At 50.5% G+C, this 21,902-nt stretch overlaps 7 protein-coding genes across 7 annotated transcripts; 4 read left to right on the top strand and 3 right to left on the bottom strand.

Moving 5' to 3' along the window:
• Nucleotides 1-3,161: 3,161 nt before the first annotated feature.
• On the bottom strand, nt 3,162-3,903 carry VTN77DRAFT_1802 (uncharacterized protein; the record flags this gene model as incomplete). Its single annotated transcript, XM_069417574.1, has 2 exons — nt 3,162-3,431; nt 3,493-3,903. 2 exons carry the CDS (start codon nt 3,901-3,903, stop codon nt 3,162-3,164), a joined length of 681 nt encoding a protein of 226 aa, XP_069279907.1.
• A 1,161-nt stretch (nt 3,904-5,064) lies between these two features.
• On the bottom strand, nt 5,065-7,677 carry VTN77DRAFT_1801 (uncharacterized protein; the record flags this gene model as incomplete). The annotated part of the gene is made up of 3 exons (XM_069417573.1): nt 5,065-5,172; nt 5,237-5,512; nt 5,566-7,677. The coding sequence occupies 3 exons, from the start codon at nt 7,675-7,677 to the stop codon at nt 5,065-5,067; spliced, it is 2,496 nt and encodes an 831-aa protein (XP_069279906.1).
• A 1,557-nt stretch (nt 7,678-9,234) lies between these two features.
• VTN77DRAFT_1800 (uncharacterized protein) lies at nt 9,235-10,542 on the top strand (the record flags this gene model as incomplete). The annotated part of the gene is made up of 1 exon (XM_069417572.1): nt 9,235-10,542. The coding sequence occupies one exon, from the start codon at nt 9,235-9,237 to the stop codon at nt 10,540-10,542; it is 1,308 nt and encodes a 435-aa protein (XP_069279905.1).
• Nucleotides 10,543-11,160: 618 nt separating this feature from the next.
• Nucleotides 11,161-12,627, top strand: VTN77DRAFT_1799 (uncharacterized protein; the record flags this gene model as incomplete). The annotated part of the gene is made up of 1 exon (XM_069417569.1): nt 11,161-12,627. The coding sequence occupies one exon, from the start codon at nt 11,161-11,163 to the stop codon at nt 12,625-12,627; it is 1,467 nt and encodes a 488-aa protein (XP_069279904.1).
• A 969-nt stretch (nt 12,628-13,596) lies between these two features.
• VTN77DRAFT_1798 (uncharacterized protein) lies at nt 13,597-15,778 on the bottom strand (the record flags this gene model as incomplete). Its single annotated transcript, XM_069417568.1, has 2 exons — nt 13,597-15,391; nt 15,453-15,778. 2 exons carry the CDS (start codon nt 15,776-15,778, stop codon nt 13,597-13,599), a joined length of 2,121 nt encoding a protein of 706 aa, XP_069279903.1.
• Nucleotides 15,779-16,336: 558 nt separating this feature from the next.
• VTN77DRAFT_1797 (uncharacterized protein) lies at nt 16,337-18,182 on the top strand (the record flags this gene model as incomplete). Its single annotated transcript, XM_069417567.1, has 2 exons — nt 16,337-16,543; nt 16,599-18,182. 2 exons carry the CDS (start codon nt 16,337-16,339, stop codon nt 18,180-18,182), a joined length of 1,791 nt encoding a protein of 596 aa, XP_069279902.1.
• A 2,141-nt stretch (nt 18,183-20,323) lies between these two features.
• On the top strand, nt 20,324-21,409 carry VTN77DRAFT_1796 (uncharacterized protein; the record flags this gene model as incomplete). Its single annotated transcript, XM_069417566.1, has 1 exon — nt 20,324-21,409. One exon carries the CDS (start codon nt 20,324-20,326, stop codon nt 21,407-21,409), a length of 1,086 nt encoding a protein of 361 aa, XP_069279901.1.
• Nucleotides 21,410-21,902: the final 493 nt, after the last annotated feature.

Genomic DNA, 21,902 nt, shown 5'->3' with positions numbered 1-21,902 from the left:
AGCTGGAGCTTGATCCTCTCCTCTCCTCCTTAGGACCTCAGCTAGGTGACACGATGCAGAAGAAGAATGGAATCGCGCGGAGTTGCGACTCGAGAGGTGGCCCGGATGCTAGTCCGATCTCACGAGGAGAAGGCCGACCGGTGCCTCAGTCAGGCTCGGCGGGCTTCAGTTCGAACTGGGACGGAACGGTGGGGCGGCCAGGGACGTTGGAGCCATCAGATGCCAATGTTCAGTAACGGGCTCTTGGGCCTCTCTACAAACTATCCAGCTTGGAGTTAGGCGGGCCTGATCAGGTCGGAGAAAACCACGAAAAGGGAAAACCCAGGCGGCAGCCCTGGAGCAGCGAAGAGCTTCAGCGGGGAAAGAAGCTCTGCCAAGATGCTGCTGGATAGACCACGCCGTTGTCCTCGATCAGATTACGGAGTACGGAGGAATATGATCATATCTATGGAGTACTTTATCAGAGGCATGGTTGAGGGCCTGCAACTGCCCTGGTCTTGGTTGGCTTCCGGTGTCCTGGGCCATGCGTCCGCCTACCACTGTACGTACTCCGTCGTCTTCCGATCAAAACGGTTCGGTAACCAACTAATTATATGCCGGGATGCGGAAGGGTTCCTGATCGCCGATAAAGGTTGAGTTCAGACAGCTTCTCTCAGCCTGAACGTCTAAGGCAGATAATAATAATTATGATCTAGATACGGAGTAGCATTAGATAATGAGAGCAGCGAAGAGAGAAGGCCATTGGTGAGTCGGCAGTGACACACGGAGCACGTCCTATCCACCGTTGTGTAGCCGGTCGATATACGGAGATTGCATGGGTCAGACCGGTGGCCTCTTTGAAGCAATGAAGACAGCACAGACAAAAACGTAACAAACAGCAGCCCAATCGGAAAAAAAAAACAAGGGATCGCGCGAATGTCTTTCCTGAAAAGGGAGACCTCGGGGATTGCATGGATTGAAGTGGTTAGCACAACGTGCTGCAGGTGCCGGCTAAAAAGCCCTACCTAAACCGGCACAGATTATTAGATGTCTGGGCAGCGTCACGCGTGGCTAGGATCCCGGGATCTTAATTGTCCGTTTCTTTTTAGATCCTCCGTGCCTCCGGCGACGCCTCGTAACACTAACTGAGATGACGAATCCCGATTGTGTTTACCGGGTGCATTGACCTGGAGTTTAGTCTAGTTGCGAGTCAACTTAGGTCAATTACTCCATAGATCCGTGGGTTTGCTGAGAGTGCTTACATAACAGTAACAGCACGCTGGAGTTGCAGCCAGGAGGTCAAGGAGCTTGGGGATGTACTCATGTCGTGCTGATAACAGGCATGATAGGCTGGCAGGGAAGAAACATGCCTGGCCACCACGCCTTGGCAGACCCCTTCAAACTTTAAAACAGAACCACAGCCAGGCATTGAAACAATGATTCAATTGGTTTCTCTATTATGGCTGGGGCGGGCGGGGACTTTGCCTCGTGCCAGGGGCTTTATTATTGTTAATAACTTAACCCTTGCATTGTTATTTCATTAACTTTATGCTTGCAGCTTACCCTTACCACAGTTACACAATATCTATCGCCATTATTCTGCGGTCCCCCAAACCACCACGAATGGAGTGATCTTTTTTTTTTCTCATTTTCTTTTCAGTTTCAACGCGTCAATGTTGATGACTTGATGTCTACGATAGAACCTGTATTATTATGCTCAGACATGAAATGATCAGTAACCGTTATCGTAAAGTTGAGATAATAGAGACTTCAGTCGTGATGGCTGTTATTCCTTTCTGGTTAGGGGGTGAGAATGAGGATCTTCCACTCGCAGAATAACCCGACTCCACTTTCTATCTATGCATTCAATAATAGCGATAAAAAAGGTGCATATATTATTATATAGACCCTTAATGCGTTCCAGACTTCCAATTAATCAATATAGCAATGGCTATACTCCGTATACGGAGTATGTACAGTACGGAGTACTTTGGCTCCTTGGCACCCGTGACCCGATATCCCCGAGCTCAACCGTCAAATCCAAGCTTTCACAGCCTGTAACGTACGAAGGGAGAATGACCACGACCAGTCACCTTGAAGTAAGTAGTTATAGTAGCCAATGTTAAGAGACTCGAAACATGGACATTGCTCCAGCTTCCTCTATTACTCCGTATGTACTCTGTACAAGACATTGGGCCTAGAAGCCGTTCCGTTCTCCTCTTCTTTTTGAAAACACCGAGGTAATATCGACAAGCACATGCAGAGCAGGACAGAGCAGAGCAAATGCGATTCACTGCCTGCCTGTCAAAGCCCATCGGATGCATCGTTGGGGAAATTGGCCCGGTCGACCAGTCGGCTCTCCATCCGAATCAGGCAGTCTACCCCACGAGTCAGACGTCAGACCTGTCAGTCTTGTCACCATCCCCGCAGTGTCAGGACCTAACAATGTACTCGTACTCGGTACTTACTGTACAGTCAGTTAATGGGGGGATCCCAGGTGAGTTGTGAGTCATGACAAGGAAGGGAAAAGAAAGAGAGAGAAAAAGAAAGAGAGGGATTTTGATAAATCAGGAAATTTTTACGCAGATTATAGAAAGAGTGGGTAGCATGGACATACAGAGCTCTACCAACAATATTCGATTACTTCTCCATTCAAAAAGTTCACAACCGGATATTGATTTGGTTTGAATCCCACAAAGTGGTGCTGAACGAACGCTCTATCCCTGACAGGTACAGAAGCTATGTAGTTCTTCCTAGGCGAAAAGAAAAATAACTGGTGTGTATTGTATTGTGGAGTGCCTCACTGTTCGAGCGGCCCAATAGAGGAATGTCATGTGCTGTAGCCTGTTGGTAGCATGCAGGCTGAAAGCCCGTAGCTGAGCAACTTGCCAGAGGATTGACAGTTCGACACACATGTCATAGTTCTCGCTATCGTGTGGAATGAATTTGGGTTTCTGAAGTCTCACAGGAGGGAGTAGTTATCACCCCTCAAGTTAAGAGGATCTGGAGCCATGGTTCCAAGTAAACCGTCACGGACGAGGCCCGACTCTAGAGATCGAGCTCACGTTGTACTTCATAAGGTGGGTGACTCTGCACCGTTCCGGACAGGAAAACCTCGTAAGGGCCTCAGGCCTGAAAAGTAGAGCATATCATCATAGATAGAGTTTATTGTCGCTATTATCTCATGCTGCTCCGGAGTGCCTGCCCTTTTCTTTTTCTTCCCTGATTTCTCGGATAGCAATCTCGATTCCCTCGATGACAGTCCCCCACTCGATCTCATGGACCTTTTGCTCGAACACGTGCAAGTCTTCGTCGACGCCCTTGACGAAGGGGATCTCTTTGACGAGGATGGGCTTGCCCATGTCAACTTCCGAGATGACGTTGTGGATCATTACCCCGGTCTTGTCGATCTTACCCTCCTTCCAAGCAGCATGGGCACGTTCGATAGCATTCTGTTGCAAGTCAGTAACAGAGTCGCCATATATCAGAAAACAAAGAACTGGGCCAACTTACAGCACCATTAAAAGCCCCCGGCAACGCTGGATGCAGATTGATAATCTTAACACGGGCATCCTCCAACGGCTGCAAAAACTTCATCGAAAGGACATGCATGAACCCCAGACACGCAACCAAGTCCGGCGAGTCCTGGAGCACCAATCTCGCCAGTTCGGCATCATACTCCTCACGCGCGGCCTGGACCCCCTCCGGCGTCGCGGGGTGGTTCTTCTTATATTTGACCAGGTTGTGGTATGTCGTCGGTATCCCCGCTCGTTTGGCGCGTTCGAGTCCAAAGGCATCTTTGCGGTTCGAGAGCACCCGGACAATCGTCGCGGGTAGCTGGCCCGCACTCACTTTGTCGATTACGGCCTGCAGGTTCGTGCCATTGCCGGATATGAGGACGGTGAGGCGGATTGGACTGTCCATGCCTTGTGTCCAGCGGCTGATATTGTGTCCAAACTCTTTGCGAGGAAGGTGTTTCTGGACTGGGGATTTGGTAGACTATATCAATGGGAGAGATGTACTCCGTAGATGAAAATTTTCCCCCCTCCCCACCTGTTAACACTCTTCAATTCTGGCCCACCCGGGGTTGAAGTTAACAAAAATATAAGTTCTCCAGCAGATGAAACTGGAATAATTAAGGAAACAAGATAGCAAAGTTTGCTGCAATTGCTACAAGAAAAATGGGCACCTCAGAAAGTTATCGTACTCTCGGAGAGCCTGAGGCGGGGAATTGGCCCCTCGTTGGCTGAGTCAGCACTCACCAAGATCGAGGGGAGCGGAATGGCGGGGCAACCATCTCCGCTTGGCCGGTTCCGCTCGCTCGGAGTCTCCCAAGCTTTCCCCACATCCAGTATCACGCAGCTGCAGAGGTTAGGAAATTTACAGTCATGATACGGGACCAGTCTACGGCTTTTGAATCCTGTAACCATACAGTTGTTTACTTTGGATGCGAGGATAGCAAAAGTCATTCTCTAACATGAAAATACAGGATGAAGTAGGCTCGCCATCGAAGAAAGAAAATTCCCGTAACCTCTACCGACCAGAATGAGCCGTCCCAGGGTATCTCCGAGAGTATTTCCCATCACGTGGTTGACCAAGACCGTCAAGAATCGAAAACAAAAGAAACGACCCTTTGACACTGAGCCACTGATGCCTGCCTTCAAGTACAAATGAAATCAAAATGGATGTCATGAACATGGATGGTATCGATGTAAACCAGCACCGAAGGAAGACAGGAAGTACAAAAAGGCGACTATCCCTGCTGTCCTTATTGGCCTCAAGCTCAAGGACACCTCCGTTGATGTAATGCGGGCGGGTATGACGTGATTAACTCAGAACCCATGGGAAAATGATCATGTGCTAAGAAGAACAAGAGAAGAAGAAAAGAGAAATGCAATGCCGGAGGTAGGACGCTCGCAATAGAAAAGCCACCAGGTCATCAATAGAAACAGCATTAACACAATCTGGTACACATGTCGAGAAGTCTGGTTCGATGGTAGACGATGCCTCCAAGTGCTTCAAGAAAGACGGCAATTGAGAACGAATCGGAGCTGAAGATCACTGCTCTTTGTTCTCTGTGGTGGATCAAGCAGCAGCCTCCTGAGCGGGGGGATTATTGGTATTATTGTTCGAGGATTCGGCAACTCCCTGGCCTCTGCAAAGCGGGCAGGAGTTTCGGCCCGTGGTTAACCACTAAAAAAAATCATGTTAGCCGTCGTCCCTCCAGACGTGTTTCACTTTGTAGGATCCAACGTACCTGGTCAATGCATTCCTTGTGATAGATATGCTTGCATTTGGCGAGCTGTCTAATTTCCTCTGCTGCCTCGTAATCGCTGAGACATATCAAGCATCGTTCATTCTCTCCAATTTCAATAGTTTGGTCGCCGTCCAGAGCTTCCGCAACCAAAGAACCTGCATACTCGACGAGTGTAAACAGCCCACCCGCCGAGGTAACATCTGCCTGAGAGGCAACAGGGGGTTTGGCCGGACCAAGAAGAGATGAGAGTAGAATCATGTCTTCGTACGTGGGATTCTATACAACCAGTTAGCACACTGAATTGTAGCAAGATCTTTACGGAAACTTACGTCTGTAAAGAGGCTTGGCGTCGCGAATGCGGGATGATTTTCGGACAGGTTTGTTCCGACGACATAGATCAGCCAAGTTCGACTAGTTGCCGGGGTTGGATTATCAGGTTCGACGACCCCGTTGCGTCTTGCAGCGCCCGACCCGAGGTGACGATGACGGGCATATTCAGAATCGCTCCGACGTCGCTGACGAGCACCCGTGGACGAAGCATCTCCTTCACCCGGCTCAACCGTAGGCTGTCTCGACGGCTCCTCGTGAAGCGGAGGCGAAATGCTGGTAGAGATAGCAGACGCTGATGACGGTCTGCGGCTTGGTGTCGAGTTTTCCGAAGGAACCGCAGACAAGACGGGCTCCGCGGGAGTCGACGGCGGCGGATGAGGTCCCGGAGGACTCGATGAGACCCCATTGGGATGTGAACTGGCATCCGATGGTCTCCGAGAAACAGAGGACGACGACGTGTCGGTGCTTTCCAGCATATTGCGATGAGGCGACAATCTGGATCCACCATCAGCACGTCGAAGAAGGTTGCCAGTGCCGCCTTGATCTTGCATGTTGCTTGGTGGAAACAGTGGCAGACCGAGCAGGGCGTCCAACCCCAGACCACCGGTGTGGTGTTGATTACCGACGATTCCACTGGAGGGAACTGACCTTACTCCCACGACGACTAAAGTGACAGTCCGACCACCCTCAGAGCCTTCTCCTGCAGGCTCATCGACGTCCATTCTGTCTGGACGATTGGTCTGCTCTCCAGACTCGGACGTTGGTCGGCCGGATGCACTTGGCGTGTCGGAGTTGGCAAAGCGGAAAACCCTTAGGAAATTAACTGGAGCAGGATTGCCATCCGCGGTCTGGTTTTGAGAGTCGCCTGAAGGCAAAGCATTGGCCTGAGCCAACGTAGCCTGCTGCAGGCTCTGGATGAAATTCTCGAGCGATGCGTCTAGCCCATCATTGCCAAGAGACTGGATGTTGGGGAGCGCTGGGCCAGTGGTGCCGGCTAGCTGAGCCGCAATAGCAGCGGCAGCCAGTTGCAGAACCCGAGACAGAGGTGTTTGCTCTTCTCGTCGCAAGACCCGGGATGATCGGGCCCGCAATATGCCTGGAAGCCGTCGCATCGCTCCTGGTCCCTGTGAAGGCCTGGAGGAAGGAATCGGGGAGAGTGGGCGCGAGTTCCTCACAGCGGGTTCTACAGAATCCAGCTCATGAGGTGGATCGTCGAAATCCATACTGGTATCCATAGGAGCCACGGGAGGAAGAAGTTGATCCGAGCCTTCGTGGAACGCTGATCGTGATGGCCGTCGAGGCGGGCTTCTCGTAACTTCGCTGGATGGTGGAGGAGAGGGCGGTCCAAAGATGTGCGAGATAGGGGTAGATAAAGAGTCGCGAACGCGGTTCAGGCGTGCGCTCCGTCGCCACAATCCTCTGTTGGAATCCGGAATTGGCTCCGCAGAGGAATCGAGGTATGTTGGGTTCGGGGGAGAATCAGGGATTAGTGCCGTGTCGCCCCGAGGAAGTGGATATGGCCCACGAATCGAGCGTCTTCTAGAGATCCCTCTCGATCCCAGCGAGCTCAACGAATTGAAGCGGCTGCTGTGAGTTGCTTCGGATCGAAGAAGAGTCCTCGATAGACGTCCGTTTCGATGAGCGTGGCCTTCTGCAGGCGTCTCCTCTTCGCTATTGAGTAGGCCTCGTATTACGGAGTTTGGTAGGATCCGGGAACCTAATCTCGACATGGTCGACTGCCTCCTCGCCATCATACGGGAAATGGAGGCAGCCCGGGTTTCCGAAGGTCTCAAGTCCACCAAAGCCCTCGTTTCGTGCTCGTGACCGGTCGCAGGCATAGATACTGCCATGTCGTTTGGCCCGAAACTGGATGGCGGGAAACCTGATGACCCTGAGGAAGTTGATGGCCCTGCAAACAGATTATGGATGCTGTTTCTATCATCTGACTCTTGCCCCGGAGGGGTAGAGGAGCTGTGATCCTCCGGGTGTTCCGACATCTCTCCGCCGTTCATGATAACTTCTTGGCCATTGCTATGTCTTCGTGAGAGGACTGAAAATCGTGAGGCGCTGTCTTGCCGTTGATCCCGTTGCGTTGACGAGGTCTGTCCCATAGTAACTGGTCGTGGAGAATCAGGAAGGTACGGAAAGACACTGGAAGGATAAGGTCCAAACGTCTATTTCGCCATGGGAGGCAAAGCTGCCGACAAAAGGCCTTTCAAAAGGCGTCCAAAATGAAGGAGGCAAGATGTAAACGGTTCTGTACGGGAAGGAAAGAAATCGAACCAGGCTGGAACTCGGTGCCTAGTTATTAACCGCCACCGAGCACTCGACCAGAACACCGCTACCAATCTCCTGCAACTCACAGTGAGGAGGGCTGTAAAGGCGTCAAAGGTCCAGGAAGATCGAAGGCAGGGGGCGGAATCGAAGGATGAGACGAGGTCAGGATGAGACGAGGTGTTTGTGATGTGGCGGTCGGGCGATCGACAGCCGTTATCTGCTAGACGCCTGTGCGAAGGTACCGGGATGGAAGCAGTTGAAGCTCGAACAGCGGTTCGGAATCTTTAGATGTTCACCAAAAGAGTTCCAACTAGGTGTGAAGTCAGATCAAACCACTTGTCCGGAATCGTAGTTATATGTTGCCACTGCTGAGTGATGGAGAACTGTTGATGTTGGCGAGGGGAGGCTACCTAGAATGAGCAGTGACAGGGTCCCTGAACCTGGACGTGAAACAGTAATTGCAGGGCCCACCCCAACAATCTTGCTTGAGATGACAGGCAACCCTAGCTGACAGGCACTCCGGATTCCTGTCAGACGGCCAGATCAAGCTGATTGTTTGATGAGTGAGCAATGCAAGAGAGGATCAAAGAGAGAGCGAGAGGGAGTGGACGAGTCGAGCTTGGAGACCAGCGGGGGGCGCGTGACGACTGAGTTGTTGCCGTGTTGGTAAGCAGTCCGGGCTGGGAAATCCAACCGAAGCTGCCAGTAAACGATGACGCTGGGGCTGAGCCTGAGGCTTTAGCGATGCCTGTCTCTAGTCTCTTGAAACCCTAGGCAACTGTGATGGATAGGTACAGCACAGTACAAAGCTTAATGAACAGAGGCGTTTGGAATTCCGTCTTCAGATTTGATGACTCATTACTTGAGTTGCTTTAGTCTCATATCCAAAGGCAAGGCTACATTACAAATCATTTCACAAAGTCAATCGATTCGATCTTCTAGCATTTTGAAGGATGACTCAGGGTCTTTCGAGAAGCTCCGGCGGTGTCAAAATTCAACGGTTCTTGTGGCAAGTCCCCGTCAGAGCCGAGTCGTCGGAAACGGCCATCGGTCGGAGACTATTCAGGCGGCCTCGGGGTTGGCCATCCACAGTTTCTTATCAATATTTGGAGCCTTCTCGAAAAAGACAGAAAAAAACGAGCTGTTTCCAACAGACTCCCAAACTGAGGTCCAATCGCAAGCATTCCAGCTATGCTATTCTCCAGATTATTCCCTAGCTTCTAAAATACTTTTTATTCGCACTGGCGTGCTTGACCGTTAAACGTGCTGGGAGAGTCTAGCGCTGGGAGTCTCTAAATCATCATTTTTCTTTTGCCCGAATCGCTCCCCCTATAGCTTGCCATGAAGGTTCATGTCGATTATCCCGGAAGTTATACCGCGTTCCTGATTTCATGACCTCTTCCCCCTCGGCATCACTCTTCTCCCTGCCCCTCGCGCCATGGCAGCAGCCGCAGAGCGTTCGGACGACCAAGTTCGAGCCGAGGAAACGACGGAGGGGAGAGGATGAGTGGGGTGATGAGGACGAGAGCGAAGAGGAAGTCCAAGATGTGGCGTCTGGCCCTGAAATGACGACTGGGAGTTCAGCCCTTGTGCTGTCCCCGGAAGAGGCTCATCAGTATCGGATTGCGGGCCAGCCGTTTGATCAAGAGCTCCCTGGTGGAAATTTCCCTCACGCAGCAGCAGTAGCGGTAGATAAATCTGGGAGGAAACCGAGGAAGAACTACAACAAAAAATTATCGTCCCTCTCGCCTCCTCTTTATGTCCCGCAATCTGCTGCGCAGCAAGGTATCCTACGGCTTCAACACCTTGCCGTCGTGACAGCCATCCTGCATCGTTGCCTCCTAGAAGGTGATTACGTTCGAGCCGGACGCGCATGGGGGTTGATTCTGCGAGAGGAAATTGCAGGCCGTGCTATCGACGTACGAAACGAGGGCAGATGGGGTATAGGTGCTGAGATCCTCCTCCGTCGAGATTCTCGAATCAACCAGCCCACTTCCAGCCCACGTGACAACCAGACAATCAGTGGTCCTAGGTCCTTTTTCACCAGGAAAGGATTTGAAGAAGCCAAAGCGTACTACGAGAGGCTCATCCTCCAGTACCCATATCGCAAAGCATCCCCAGAATCCGTGAGCTCGTTGGATTTCTATCCCGTCATGTTCGGTCTTTGGATCTACGTCGTCCAGGAAGAGAGTAATATTGCTAGGGAGAGACTACAGGACCGCGATGACAAAGCTTCAGAAAGTTTGTCTGAAGAGGATGACGCGATGTCAGAGTCAGATCTTGCCGGGGAGCAAAGCAAGGGAAAGTCCAATCTCATTGCCGAAATCAGATCCAAGGAGTTGGAAGAAGCGCAGCAGATTGCAGCGCGAATGGATGAATTGCTCGTCTCACCTCCGTATTCCGACAGCCCAGAGTTGCTGAGGCTCCGCGGCATGGTGGCACTTTGGGTAGGGGATCTTTTTGTGTCCTCAGTGCCGCAAGGCGAGGATGACACGAGTATACTGAGTGACCAGGATGCCATGAGTATGGAGGAATCGCCGGAAGCAATGATAGCGAGGCGGGAGAAGAGACTTGCCATGGAGAAAAGGGATGCAGAACGGGAAAGATCAAGAGAATTTCTCGAGAAAGCTGAGATGCGCAGTAAGGGCGTGGCGCACTCTTTTGAGGATCTTCACATCCACGATACTTCTCTTAGCTGATACCGCAAAGAGAATTGAAGCTGCCCAGCGCCTGGTCTGCCAACTGTTGCGATTGTAGCTACTTGGTATTGTTTCTTACTCCCCTATCAGCTCTGTCTACGGGGTTCAAACCCATGGTAAAGGCCTCAGCTGCATAAACTGCACTGTTTGCTGTATGGGTCATTTACATTTTATTCTCACACGTGTAAGATAAGATTTCTTCAAGAATACATTATCGCGAAACCCTCCCGTAGATAATGATTCCATCCCTGTCATTTGACGATAATACCCGTTATGACTCTTCTGCAAACCGCACAATTAATTCAACGTCGGTCTGACCTGCAATAAAGATGATATCTAGCTAGAGAAGAAAATACAAGGCAACTATCCCGATCGTATACTTCCGTCATTCATTTCCGGATCCACTCAATCACGTGGCTTCGCGCAACTAACGAATCCGACTGCGGAGCACCGCGTTCAGTAAAGTTTCAATATCGCGGAGCTAAACTTTAGCGGTGCGTCCGCTGGCCCCATCTAAACAAACAAAGTCATGATGTCGGAAGATCTTTGTTGATTTCGTCTCTACGGAGTAATTACTACTACTGGGTGTTCTGGTTTCATCTTGGGGGAAGACAAATCATGACCGTGGGCGATTACATCCACGCAAAGGAAGCGGATCAGCTTCACCCAAGTATGGGAGACGTATCCAACCAACAACGTCCCTCGAGGCAGACTCCAGACGAGCAAACCGGGGTTGGTGTCTCACAAACAAGATTCACCTCACGTTTCCACGCGGAAAGTGTTCAACAACAACAACAACAACCACAACCGCAGGAGGATGTCCATCAGGAGAGGCACAGAAGCGTGTTTGATACGGACGTCGAAGCGGTGGATGACTCAACACTCACTGTAACCAGCGTTGCTGATGTCGAAGAAAACCGACCTTTTATTCCTAGCTTTTACAGCCAGCACCTTTCTCGGAATTGGAGCAGGAGTCCAGTCTCTGATCTTGGTCGTCGTTCTGAAGACTTCAGCAATGCAGTTGGTGCTGAGGAGGACCAGTCACGTTCGGCAGGTTCACCGGCTGAAGAGGATGCCGATGATGAGAAGACGCAGACGCTCGACTGGATTTCTTCTCAGGCTTATCGCTCTGCAGGAGCAACGACGGGCAGTCGCAGAGAGGACCAGTCGAGAGTGACCAACAGAGAACCTTTTCGGATGGACTCAGACCGGATGGACGGTGCAAAGGTCACCTCTACTCGCTTTATTTCTACTTCCGACATGATGAAGACCGTCCAGTTACCATATAGAAACGGACACAGAAAGAATGTCCTCTCGCAAAGCCTGGCCACTACTCCTCAGAACCGCTTCAACTTCAAGAATGAGCGTCCATATGAGCGGCTTATCCAGCAGTCTCCCACTCGTCGAGCCAGTGGACCGCGACCACAGCCTGGCCGGCAAAAGTCGACCCCCAGTCCCCAGAAAAAAGAGCACAGAAAGCAAGACTCAACAGGTTCGTCATATTACTATGAAGAACGTGTCAACCGCAGAGGCAGCAGTGGTCTCGATGCTTCAGACGACGAAGATTTCGACGACACCGACAGCCTTGATATGCGGATACCGGAACAGTCCAAAGCTAGCAAATCAGCCTCAGCTGCATCGGAAGAAAAAAGATTCAAACCGGATTATCCGCAGGAAGTGCTTCAGAAAAAATCATTCTCGGACCTTGAAAACGAACCCTTTGACTTTATTCCTGCTACTTCAAAGCCATCCCCCTCCCCACCTCAGTCCAAGCAACCCAAAACCGCCGCGGAGAAACTCTCCCTTGTCCAGACGCTATCGGAGGAGGACCGCCACGCCTACCTCTCCAGCCTATCCATCACGGAATGGGAGGAATTCGGCGACCAACTCATCGTCGAATTCAGCAACATGCTGACGAAGATCAAGGACGCGCGGCAGGCCCGTCGCCAGACGGCGGCATTGTTCGAGGCGGAGATCAAGCGACGACATGAGCTAGCTCAGAAACAATATTCTGATCTTGATAGGAGGCTTTCCGAGATGAAAGAAGGGGGATTGGGCGTGTTACGTGGAGCAGCAGCTACGTGATCTATATCTTCCCCCGCGTCCTCTTTCCTCCCTTCGGAATTCTGGAAGTTGTTGAATACTGCTGAGCAGGGCCGGCAACGAATCACCAGTTTTCGCTTCTCATCTTTGATGATACCACGCCTATACAATACATATCTTCTCACCTGCATGAATAGATATCTACCTAGATACCTTCCTGCCTATCTGCCTTGCATCAAATTGCATACAATTCAATTCATTTTTTTTTCTTTTCGTCATTTCTTCCTTTTTTTTGTCCTTGCATCAAGAAGCTTTGTTTGTTTCACCGTTCATGGTTTCATTTTTCCTTATCTTATCCGTGCATGGCATCTCATCTTCTTTTCCTTCTTCTTCTTCTTCTTCTTCTTCTTCTTCATCTTCTTTTTCTCTCTACGGAGTAAAGGTTGCAATATTGCATAGCGTGGCTGATTTATACTACATACATTACCTTGCATTACATTACCTTATATGGTCAATTCATTCAAAGGGAGAGAGGAAAAGTGGAAAGGGCCAGGTCAACAAGAGAGAGAGCCAGCTCATTCTAAGTCACGTCTTTCCTCCTACACATGACTACATAATGTACATACAGTACAGCAGAGTACAGCACACACCACAGTACCCACACCACACACCACACCCGTGACCATGGCTATGAATGGCTATGACTATGATGATGACGATAAAAAAAAGAAGACAAATGACCATAGATAAGATAAGATAGATGAAGAATGAAGAATGAAGATGATAAAAAATGGACTCATAGACCATCGAAACAAGTTCCGGAGTAATAAAAAAAAAGAAGCACCGTGTGTCCCTTTTCTCTACCTAGGTAGTACCGTAGTATCATACCCACTAAAAAAAAGGTCTACATAAAACATAACCAAGTCCAACGCCGCCAGAAATGCAGGTGATAAAAAACACAGACACAGACACAGACACCGACACTGGCATGATTCATGATCATCATCATCATCATCCATTCACCCCGCCAAGATTGAGATTGAGTAATGCGGTAGCAAGTCTTTTATAGTCCTCCAGTAACAGGGCCACTTCGCCCAATTTGAGGTCCTGCGCGTCCTGCACCTCCAGAAACCGCTTAATCGGGGGGTCGATCTTAGCTAACCCCCCAGCCAAATCTAATGTCGATGATGATGGGAGATCGGAAGAAGTTGAAGTAGGCTTGAGCCGTTCTGGGATCGGGACGGGTGCTGGCGTCTCAGGTGCACTGCGACCGAACCCGCGAATCATCCCGGGAATATGGTTCAGCGGGTTGAACGTGTTTCCGAAGTTTTTCATCGACTCCAGTGGTGTGGAGACAGGGCTCGGGGTGAAGATGGAGCCACCGGTGCTTGGGCTTGGTGTAGATGTATCCCTTTGTGAATTTAAGCGTGTTGCAAGCGGAGGTCTCCGGGTGCTGTCGCTGCTCTTGGTGCTGTCCACGCTCCTGTCGCGACGTCTATCTTCGGGCCGTAAACTGACACTGTCTTTGATCGACATATCTTCGCTTGTAGTTCCTTTGTCACTGATGACGGTTGGGCTGGTGACAAGGCGTCGAGCCTCATCTAGAGTCTTAGGCACCACTGGCCCGCTTCGCTGATTCGACTGCAGCTCCTTGAGCCGGCCAAAAAGAAAATTGAAGCTGTTGTCTAACGTGGTACTGATATTTTTCAAGCCCTGATCAGCGGTATTTCGGACCGCATCATTAGCAGCGCCCAGAACCTTGGCGGGGGGTTGGAACAGGTTGCTCAGGCGTCGTTGTTGAGCGGACGGCACAGAAAGCTGCGCCTTGGGTAAAGTGGCAGCAGCAGTAACTTCCTTGGTCGGCCTCGAAAACTCAGGGGTTGCAGAAGCCGATGTCGTCGCTGGCAGGGAGGCCTCCTTGGCCGATCGAGGAGAATCGAGGCGTTCTACACTCGGTGTTGTCATGGCGTTCAAAAGTCTTGGCTGGCCATCGGCCGTAGTTTCTGCGCTTAGGCTGGAGAGATCGACAGCCTCCAAGAAGCTGATCGCAGCCTCGAGATTTGTCAAGCAGTATGCGGCCTCGCCATCTATCTTGCTTGCGGATCTAAATCGTTGGATAAAAAGCAGGTTACTGATGACGTTAATACCTTCTGGCGGACACGTGGTGAGACAGTAAATCAGCGTAGGTAGGATCTCATCAGCAGAGGATGAAGATGGGAGAAGAATCGTCAGAGCGTCCACAATTGATTTATGCGCGGAGATCAAATGTTGAAGCTTGCCAAGGGGGTATCCCTCGTCATTCATCTTCATCAGGCTCTCGCGAGCCGCAGAAAGCCGTCTGTCGGCTTCTTCTTGCTTCTCTTCATCTGTCGTAGGGACCTCGATGCCAAGGTCCTTCAGCCCGATGCCGAGTAATGATAGCGCTGCAGTCTTGGAACGCAGCTTCTCATCCCGTACCTCATCTAGGGTACTTTTGTGGCGCCAGATCTTATCGTAAACGCTCTCACAGACCCGTCGTTCAACAGTTTCTTCTAGTGCAACCCGCTTGTACGCCAGTTGTTTTCGTGCCTTTCTTCTCTCCGTGACTTCCGAGGCAGTGAGCATTTGATGGTCTGTGACGGCCTTCTCCGCGCCATTCGTTCCAGGTGGATGAGGAGAAGCATCCCGATTGATGCGGGAGGCAAGTGTCGAAATATGTGTTGCTATGTGGGATTCTGCGCGAACATAGAACTCTTGAAACATGGCCGAAATTTTATCAATTGAAGGCGGGGAAGGGTGGGTTTTGGCGCTCAAGGACTCAACAAACCTAACCACATTCGAGGTATCAGCGAGTTTTCCCACGAGAGATTCCGATTCTTCAGTTATACCTGTCACTCAAGCTTGCCAACTCGATTGGCAGCGCATCTGACCCATCTCCTAAGCGCTGTTCGCTTTGCGCTGCGGTGCTTCCTAGGTCGGAGTCGATCGAATCCCTCTCCTCGAAGATATCCGGACCTTTGTTCGCATCGTCATAGTCCGGAGATGAAGATAAGGGAAGACTATCCGTATCTAAAGGTGTCGGAGTTTGGATTGTCTTTGCCCTGCTCCTGGCAAAGGGGCTCACACTCGATGTCTCCATCCTGGTAAAGGACCGCATCGGATGAAGAGCTCTGGGTGTCTTAGACCCATTCTCTGAAGGAGTTGTGGACAACATCTTTCCTGTGAGTGGTTGATCCTGCAACCACACAGCACAGCAGTCCACTTGTCACTTTTTGAGAGGTGCAGCTGACCGTTTTGAAGATGGCGGCATTCGCGGCGTCCGCGTGCCAATTCCGGTAGCTAGTGGGACGACGAGTCGAGGGTTTATCAAGAGTGAAATGATTGATAAGATGTATCAGAACTGATCAACACCACCATGAGAATAACCATGAAACTATATTATCAGTCCATGGCACTCAGTCAATAGTATAGATCGGTCTACCTGTCCACTTGCATCTCCAAATGCAAGTGTCCGCTGCGACAACAACAATAATCGGGCTGATTCTGTTGGTCCGGGGCCGTAGTAGGTACTCCGTAATGTTGGGCCTGGCGCCAAGCTGACATGCTCAGATGACTGGTCACGTGCCATTACTCCGAGCGGTCTGCGATAGTTGATAAGGCAGCTGCCTCGCAACCATGCGTCATCGCCGACGCCGATACTGGCCGGCTCGCCCTGAGTCGAATCAACAATAGACGTCGTGTGCATTTCGAGTATATCTTTTTGCTATTCACAATGACAGATCATTCACGGGGCTCCACGAGACGTCATTTTCGGTCAAAGTCTATTGCTGGACTGCTCCTCACCATCTGTGCTGGGTTCCCAGGTCTCGTCGCAGCGGTGAACCCAGCGCATTTCCCGCCATCTGCTGAGATTCCCATCCTACCTCCAAACGTCCCTCAAGGCGATGATACAAGGCCTCTCACGGGCAAACATCAGTTTGTACGTTGTCTTTGAGGATCCTAATATTCTCTCTTGGATACTTACCGCCCCCCAGTCCCTTCGTCATATCTATCACCGCGGAACATATGAACACCCTGAACTCCACAGGAAACTCGATGTCACGCCGGACACGCGTCTCTGGGTGGTGTCGGAAGACACAGGGCTTCCGGAGCCCATTACCGAACCCGTAACTCCTCTGGTTGCATTGTCAAACCCACTGACGATCCAAAGGCTCGCGGATCGACGTCCGTCGGTGATCGAGGACCATCTAGCGTTTGCCAGGTCGTCAGGGGCCGCTCGCGTCCTATCACCATCGGAATGGGTTATGGAAGACATCGCAGGCCCGGATGTTACGGACAAGAACACCGTCCTAACTTTTGCGAAGATGACATTGAACGACTATATCGAGGAGCCTGGAACTGGAGATTGGGAGGATATCAGCGGCCGATTTAATTATTCAACGAGCTTTGGGTGGCAAGGTGATGGCTTGAGGGGTCACATATACGCAGATGAAACCAACAGCACGATCGTCATTTCGCTGAAGGGGACCTCGCCCGCTCTGTTTGACGGGGCTGGCACGACTACAAATGACAAGATCAATGACAATCTTTATTTCAGTTGTTGTTGCGGCCAAGGGGGCTCTTATCTTTGGCGGCAAGTGTGCGACTGCCAGACGTCTGCATACACGGGCAACTTGACCTGTATCGTTGAAGCGATGCTCGACGAGAACCGGTATTATCGGGCTGCCATCGATCTGTATACCAATGTCACCGAGCTTTATCCAAATGCCAATGTTTGGCTAACCGGCCATTCCCTGGGTGGTGCAATGACCAGCTTACTTGGTCTGACTTTCGGACTCCCGGTTGTTACATTTGAGGCGGTTCCCGAGGCCTTACCAGCTGCCCGACTGGGTCTCCCTGCTCCGCCGGGGCACGATCCCAGACGGCCTCAGTCACGGAAATACACCGGCGCATACCATATTGGACATACTGCAGATCCAGTATATATGGGGACTTGCAACGGTGCGAGCTCCGTTTGCACATGGGGTGGGTACGCCATGGAATCAGCGTGCCATACCGGGTTGATGTGTGTCTACGATACGGTCGAAGACAAGGGCTGGAGAGTCGGAATCGGGACCCATCGGATCAAATCGGTGATCACTGATGTCCTGGAAGCATACGACAAGGTTCCAACGTGCGCACCTGAGGAGGAATGTTACGACTGTGAGCTCTGGAAGTTTTTCCGAAGCAACGGCTCTGAAATCACTACGACAACCACAACAACAACTGCGACTTCGACGACAAGTACGAGGACGTCGACCTGCAAGACTCCTGGCTGGTGGGGTTGCTTGGATGAGACCACGACCACTACCACCACTCCTACGTCGATTCCTACGAGCACCTCAACGACTACCACTTCCACTTCCACCTGTAAGACTCCGGGGTGGTTCGGGTGCAAAGATCCCACGACGAGTTCATCAACTGTTACCGCTACTCCCGCGCCGTCGATTACGCAGACTGTCACACCAACGTCCACAACGGCAACGTGCAAACACCCCGGTTGGTTTGGTTGCCGCGATCCGACAAGTACGACAAGCGCCTCTTCTGGTCCTACTTCAGCCATCTTCCAGCACATGTGAAAAGCCTGGCATCTTCTTAGCCTCTGAGTACTTCCCCCGCAGAGGCAGATCTTCCCGTTGAGAAGATGGTTCAGTCTTATTTGTCTTGACCTTCATCATCGCTGGTCCGTGAAGCGAGACAGGAGACTGCGTCAAGAGCACCCCAATGAGAGCTACTTGTCGATTCATTGTGATGTCGATACCTGAGCGTGATCATCCTTTTGTTTATTTCTTCTGGTGTTTGCGATATATGGAGTCATACAAGAATCTCTCGTCCTTTTGGTTTTATCCGTTTTGGTTTGTTCAAGAGGTTCAGTTTGGAGCATTCGTTGCATTGGGATTAAATCGCGACGTATTAAGCGGGACGCATGAGAAGCAATCATAAACAAAGCAGAAGGAATTATTAGATACCATCGCCTCACCTAGTGGACTGCCACATAATTGAGATTTTTAAACTGGAGTAACGCGCCCCTCTCTCTCTCTCTCTTTTTTTTTTCTCGTTTCCCTGCAAAGCTACAGTATTTGAAACCTGAATTCCTTTCGCCACGGATAATCTGATTGCAATGCAATGCTGGATTAGAAAACAAAATTAATTCTGTCCGGTCCAACCTCCCTTCCGGGTAGTACCGTTTGCTACAGTCTTCCCGGAGTAGTTGAGATGATCATGCAATCGAGTCAATTGAGTAAATCGAGATTCTAAGACAATCAATTTGAACTGCCAGTTAACTGGCCCAGTCAAGACGGAGTTAGATATCCATGAGACCTGAGGTTTATCGGGACGGTGACTGACGCCAACGTTTCAATTCCAACCAGGGTTTGCAACAAACAACCGAATCAGCAATCATTGTCTTTGCTGGCAAAGCGATACCAACAAGTTAACAACCCCAGGAAGGGAGCTTTTTGATGGCATGACATGACATGACGTCGAGGTGGTTGCTCAAACCCCATAGTTAGTGTACTGTTACGAACGCAACTCTGCTGCGAGTGGCTGCATTCGTTTGTTTGCTGACTGACGCGAAAGGTGTTTTAGGTCAGGTAGGTAGCTTGCAATTTGACCTATGACGATTAAACTAACTGCCTACGTAGATTGCACTCAATCCCCAGCCGGGGGGTTTTCTTTGTTTTGTCACTCTGCGTTTGCAAGTTGTTGGTACTACAGAACAAGAAGATCCAAGCTGTTTCAGATGAAGCAGACCTTGCCCAACTGGTTCTAGGTAGGACTTGAAACAAAAGCAAACCACTCGCTGCACTGCGCAAGACAGGCAAAAACTACGGAGTACAATCTTTCTGTCATAACAACGAGCATAAAAAGTGAGAGTCTCAAATGTCCACACGAATCAGATTTCTTCAACGGCTGAGGGTGCATCAACCCAGCATTTCACCACTAGCTTATAACGGATATAACGGACTCCCTTGTACTACCTACACTGTAGCTCATGGATATTGCTAGGCAAGAAACGGGGAACTCCTAATATATTTATGCCCCTCCTTTTCCCAGGACCTCAATGATTTTTTCCTTCCTGAGGTCTCATTTGAAGAGATGAGACTCGCCTTTTTCGTTAGCATTTGGTACCAATTTCTGCTTGGCTAGCACCTTGTGCATTGTACATACATACATGTACCAGGTTTGGTAGCTGAGTCTTTTTGCAAATATCTTCTTTCATTCTGTCTCAAATTGATCAGGACATATTTCCTTTTTTTTTCTTTCTTATCTGCAAATCTTCTCGATTATGGATATCACTTTTATTTCTATTCACGGTAAGTTCTCCCCCTGGAAGATAAACCGCAGGTTACAGTTGATCTAACATAAGCCGACAGATTTGAGCCGGGATGCTCGTATTCGTTACGCATCAGATTCGATCGAGTATATACTTGGCTATCTGCCGCATGAGGTTGTCAACAAGCCCTGCTGGGAGTATTTTCACCCAGAGGAGGTTCCGTTCGCCAGGACTATTCATGGTCGTGGTGTACGTCTCGACAAGGCTGCTGTGTTGAAATACTGCCGGATCAGGCACAAAAATGGGTTCTGGGTCTGCTGCGAATGTGTCTTCTCTGTCGTGTACGATGTTCTGGTTGCTGGCACGAGCATTTATCGGCAAGGAATGTCTAGCCAAAGTAAGTGATGACAGGAACCTATGCTTTGACGAAGGAACAAGCACAGAATGGCTTTCGGATGTGCTAACTTATCATCTCTTCCAGAGAGGGCCGTCGATGCTCCCATTGTCCGAAGGTTGTTCACATCCTCGCCACGGGATCCGCGTTATCACATGCTCAGCTACATATCGAGCAAATTCTCGCAGCTACCGCGGACACCCAAGCATGAGCCCCGTGCAGCTCTGTTCCTCAACCGGTTTACACGGACGCTGACGATCATGTATGCAACGAACGGAGTCACCGAAATTCTGGGAGTCACACCGCAGCAGCTGGTGTCGAGGAGTTTCTATTTTTGCATCCAAGAGGACTGTCTCAAGGATGCGGTGCATTGTCTGGAGAGTGCAAAGGCGAATAACTCGATCGCTTACTTACGCTTTTGGTATCGAGATCCGTTACAGGATGATGTAGTACCTGACACCGGCGTTTCCCCCACGGAACGACTGCCAGGTGTCCAGCAGGGCAGCAGCTCGAAGTCGCATTCCGTCACGAACTCTCCGCATGTCTCTGGTCGTAGTCAAGTTCAGACAGTATCTCCAATTGAAGTCGAAGCCGTTGTGTCCTGCACTTCAGATGGACTCGTCGTTGTGCTCCGACGGACCCGGTCTCCTATTCCACGCCTTATCCAGCAAACTTGTGGAGGACCTATGCACGCCAACGCCAACGGGCTTTTCGCATCACCATGGGCAACCCATCCGATCCTCCCTCAGCCGCATTCGAGTCTACCCATTAACCCTCGGAATGACAATCCCCCGGCATCGCTACCGGCTTACCCGAGCATATATCCGGGATACAATAGCGCATATGCGACCACTGTGATCCCCACTCCGATGACAACTCCTCCGTCCGGAGTAGCGAACAACAGTTCTGCGGAGGACGGTTCCCATTCTCAAAGCTTTCTGGAAACCATTCGCGACGTGGCGGTGTTCGCATGGGGTGTGATTGGCATCAATGGCTCACTGGAACGGTATAAGAGCGGAATACCGACGGGTGAGTCTTTGCCAGCGGAGGGAGTGCAGATCTGGGAACCTCCAGAGGGGTACGGTGACCTGGAGTTAGTTCAAAAAGTTGCCGAAAAGAAAAGAAGAATAAAATAGCATAATGAGTTTGGCAAAGGAGAAACCAAAACAAGTGAATCACCATCTCAGGTCGACAAAGATCTTTTTCACCACGTTAAATCTGGCAAATATATCTCTTTCGCGCTTTGAGTCTGTTCCATCTCTCACTTTTTGTGAGTCGAACAACTGGTATCTCCAGTAGATCTCTCTTGTCCTGGATGTCGCACAGCTCGTGGCTCAGATGGGTCGATTAGCGTCCATGCGACTTACAAATGATGCTCATTAAATTTGGGTCACTTGGCACGGCATCACGTGATCAAAGGACACTTATCCAAGGTAAGTTGGCTGGAAAGTGGAAACCCTGGAATCCGAGTTTAATACGGAGTATGGAGTACTAGCCTCACGGAGCTCCAAGGTATTCTGTCCCTTAGTTGATGTGGGGTACATGTACCCCATACCTCTCCGCTCTCCGCTCCCTATCTAATCTGGTGACAGATTGATATAGGTATGTACAGGACGTGTATTTTGCATC

This window comes from Rasamsonia byssochlamydoides (assembly GCF_041956645.1).
Source record: "Rasamsonia byssochlamydoides strain NRRL 3658 unplaced genomic scaffold VTN77scaffold_14, whole genome shotgun sequence".
NCBI classification, from domain to species: domain Eukaryota; kingdom Fungi; phylum Ascomycota; class Eurotiomycetes; order Eurotiales; family Trichocomaceae; genus Rasamsonia; species Rasamsonia byssochlamydoides.
This window is presented reverse-complemented; position numbering and strand designations above follow the sequence as displayed.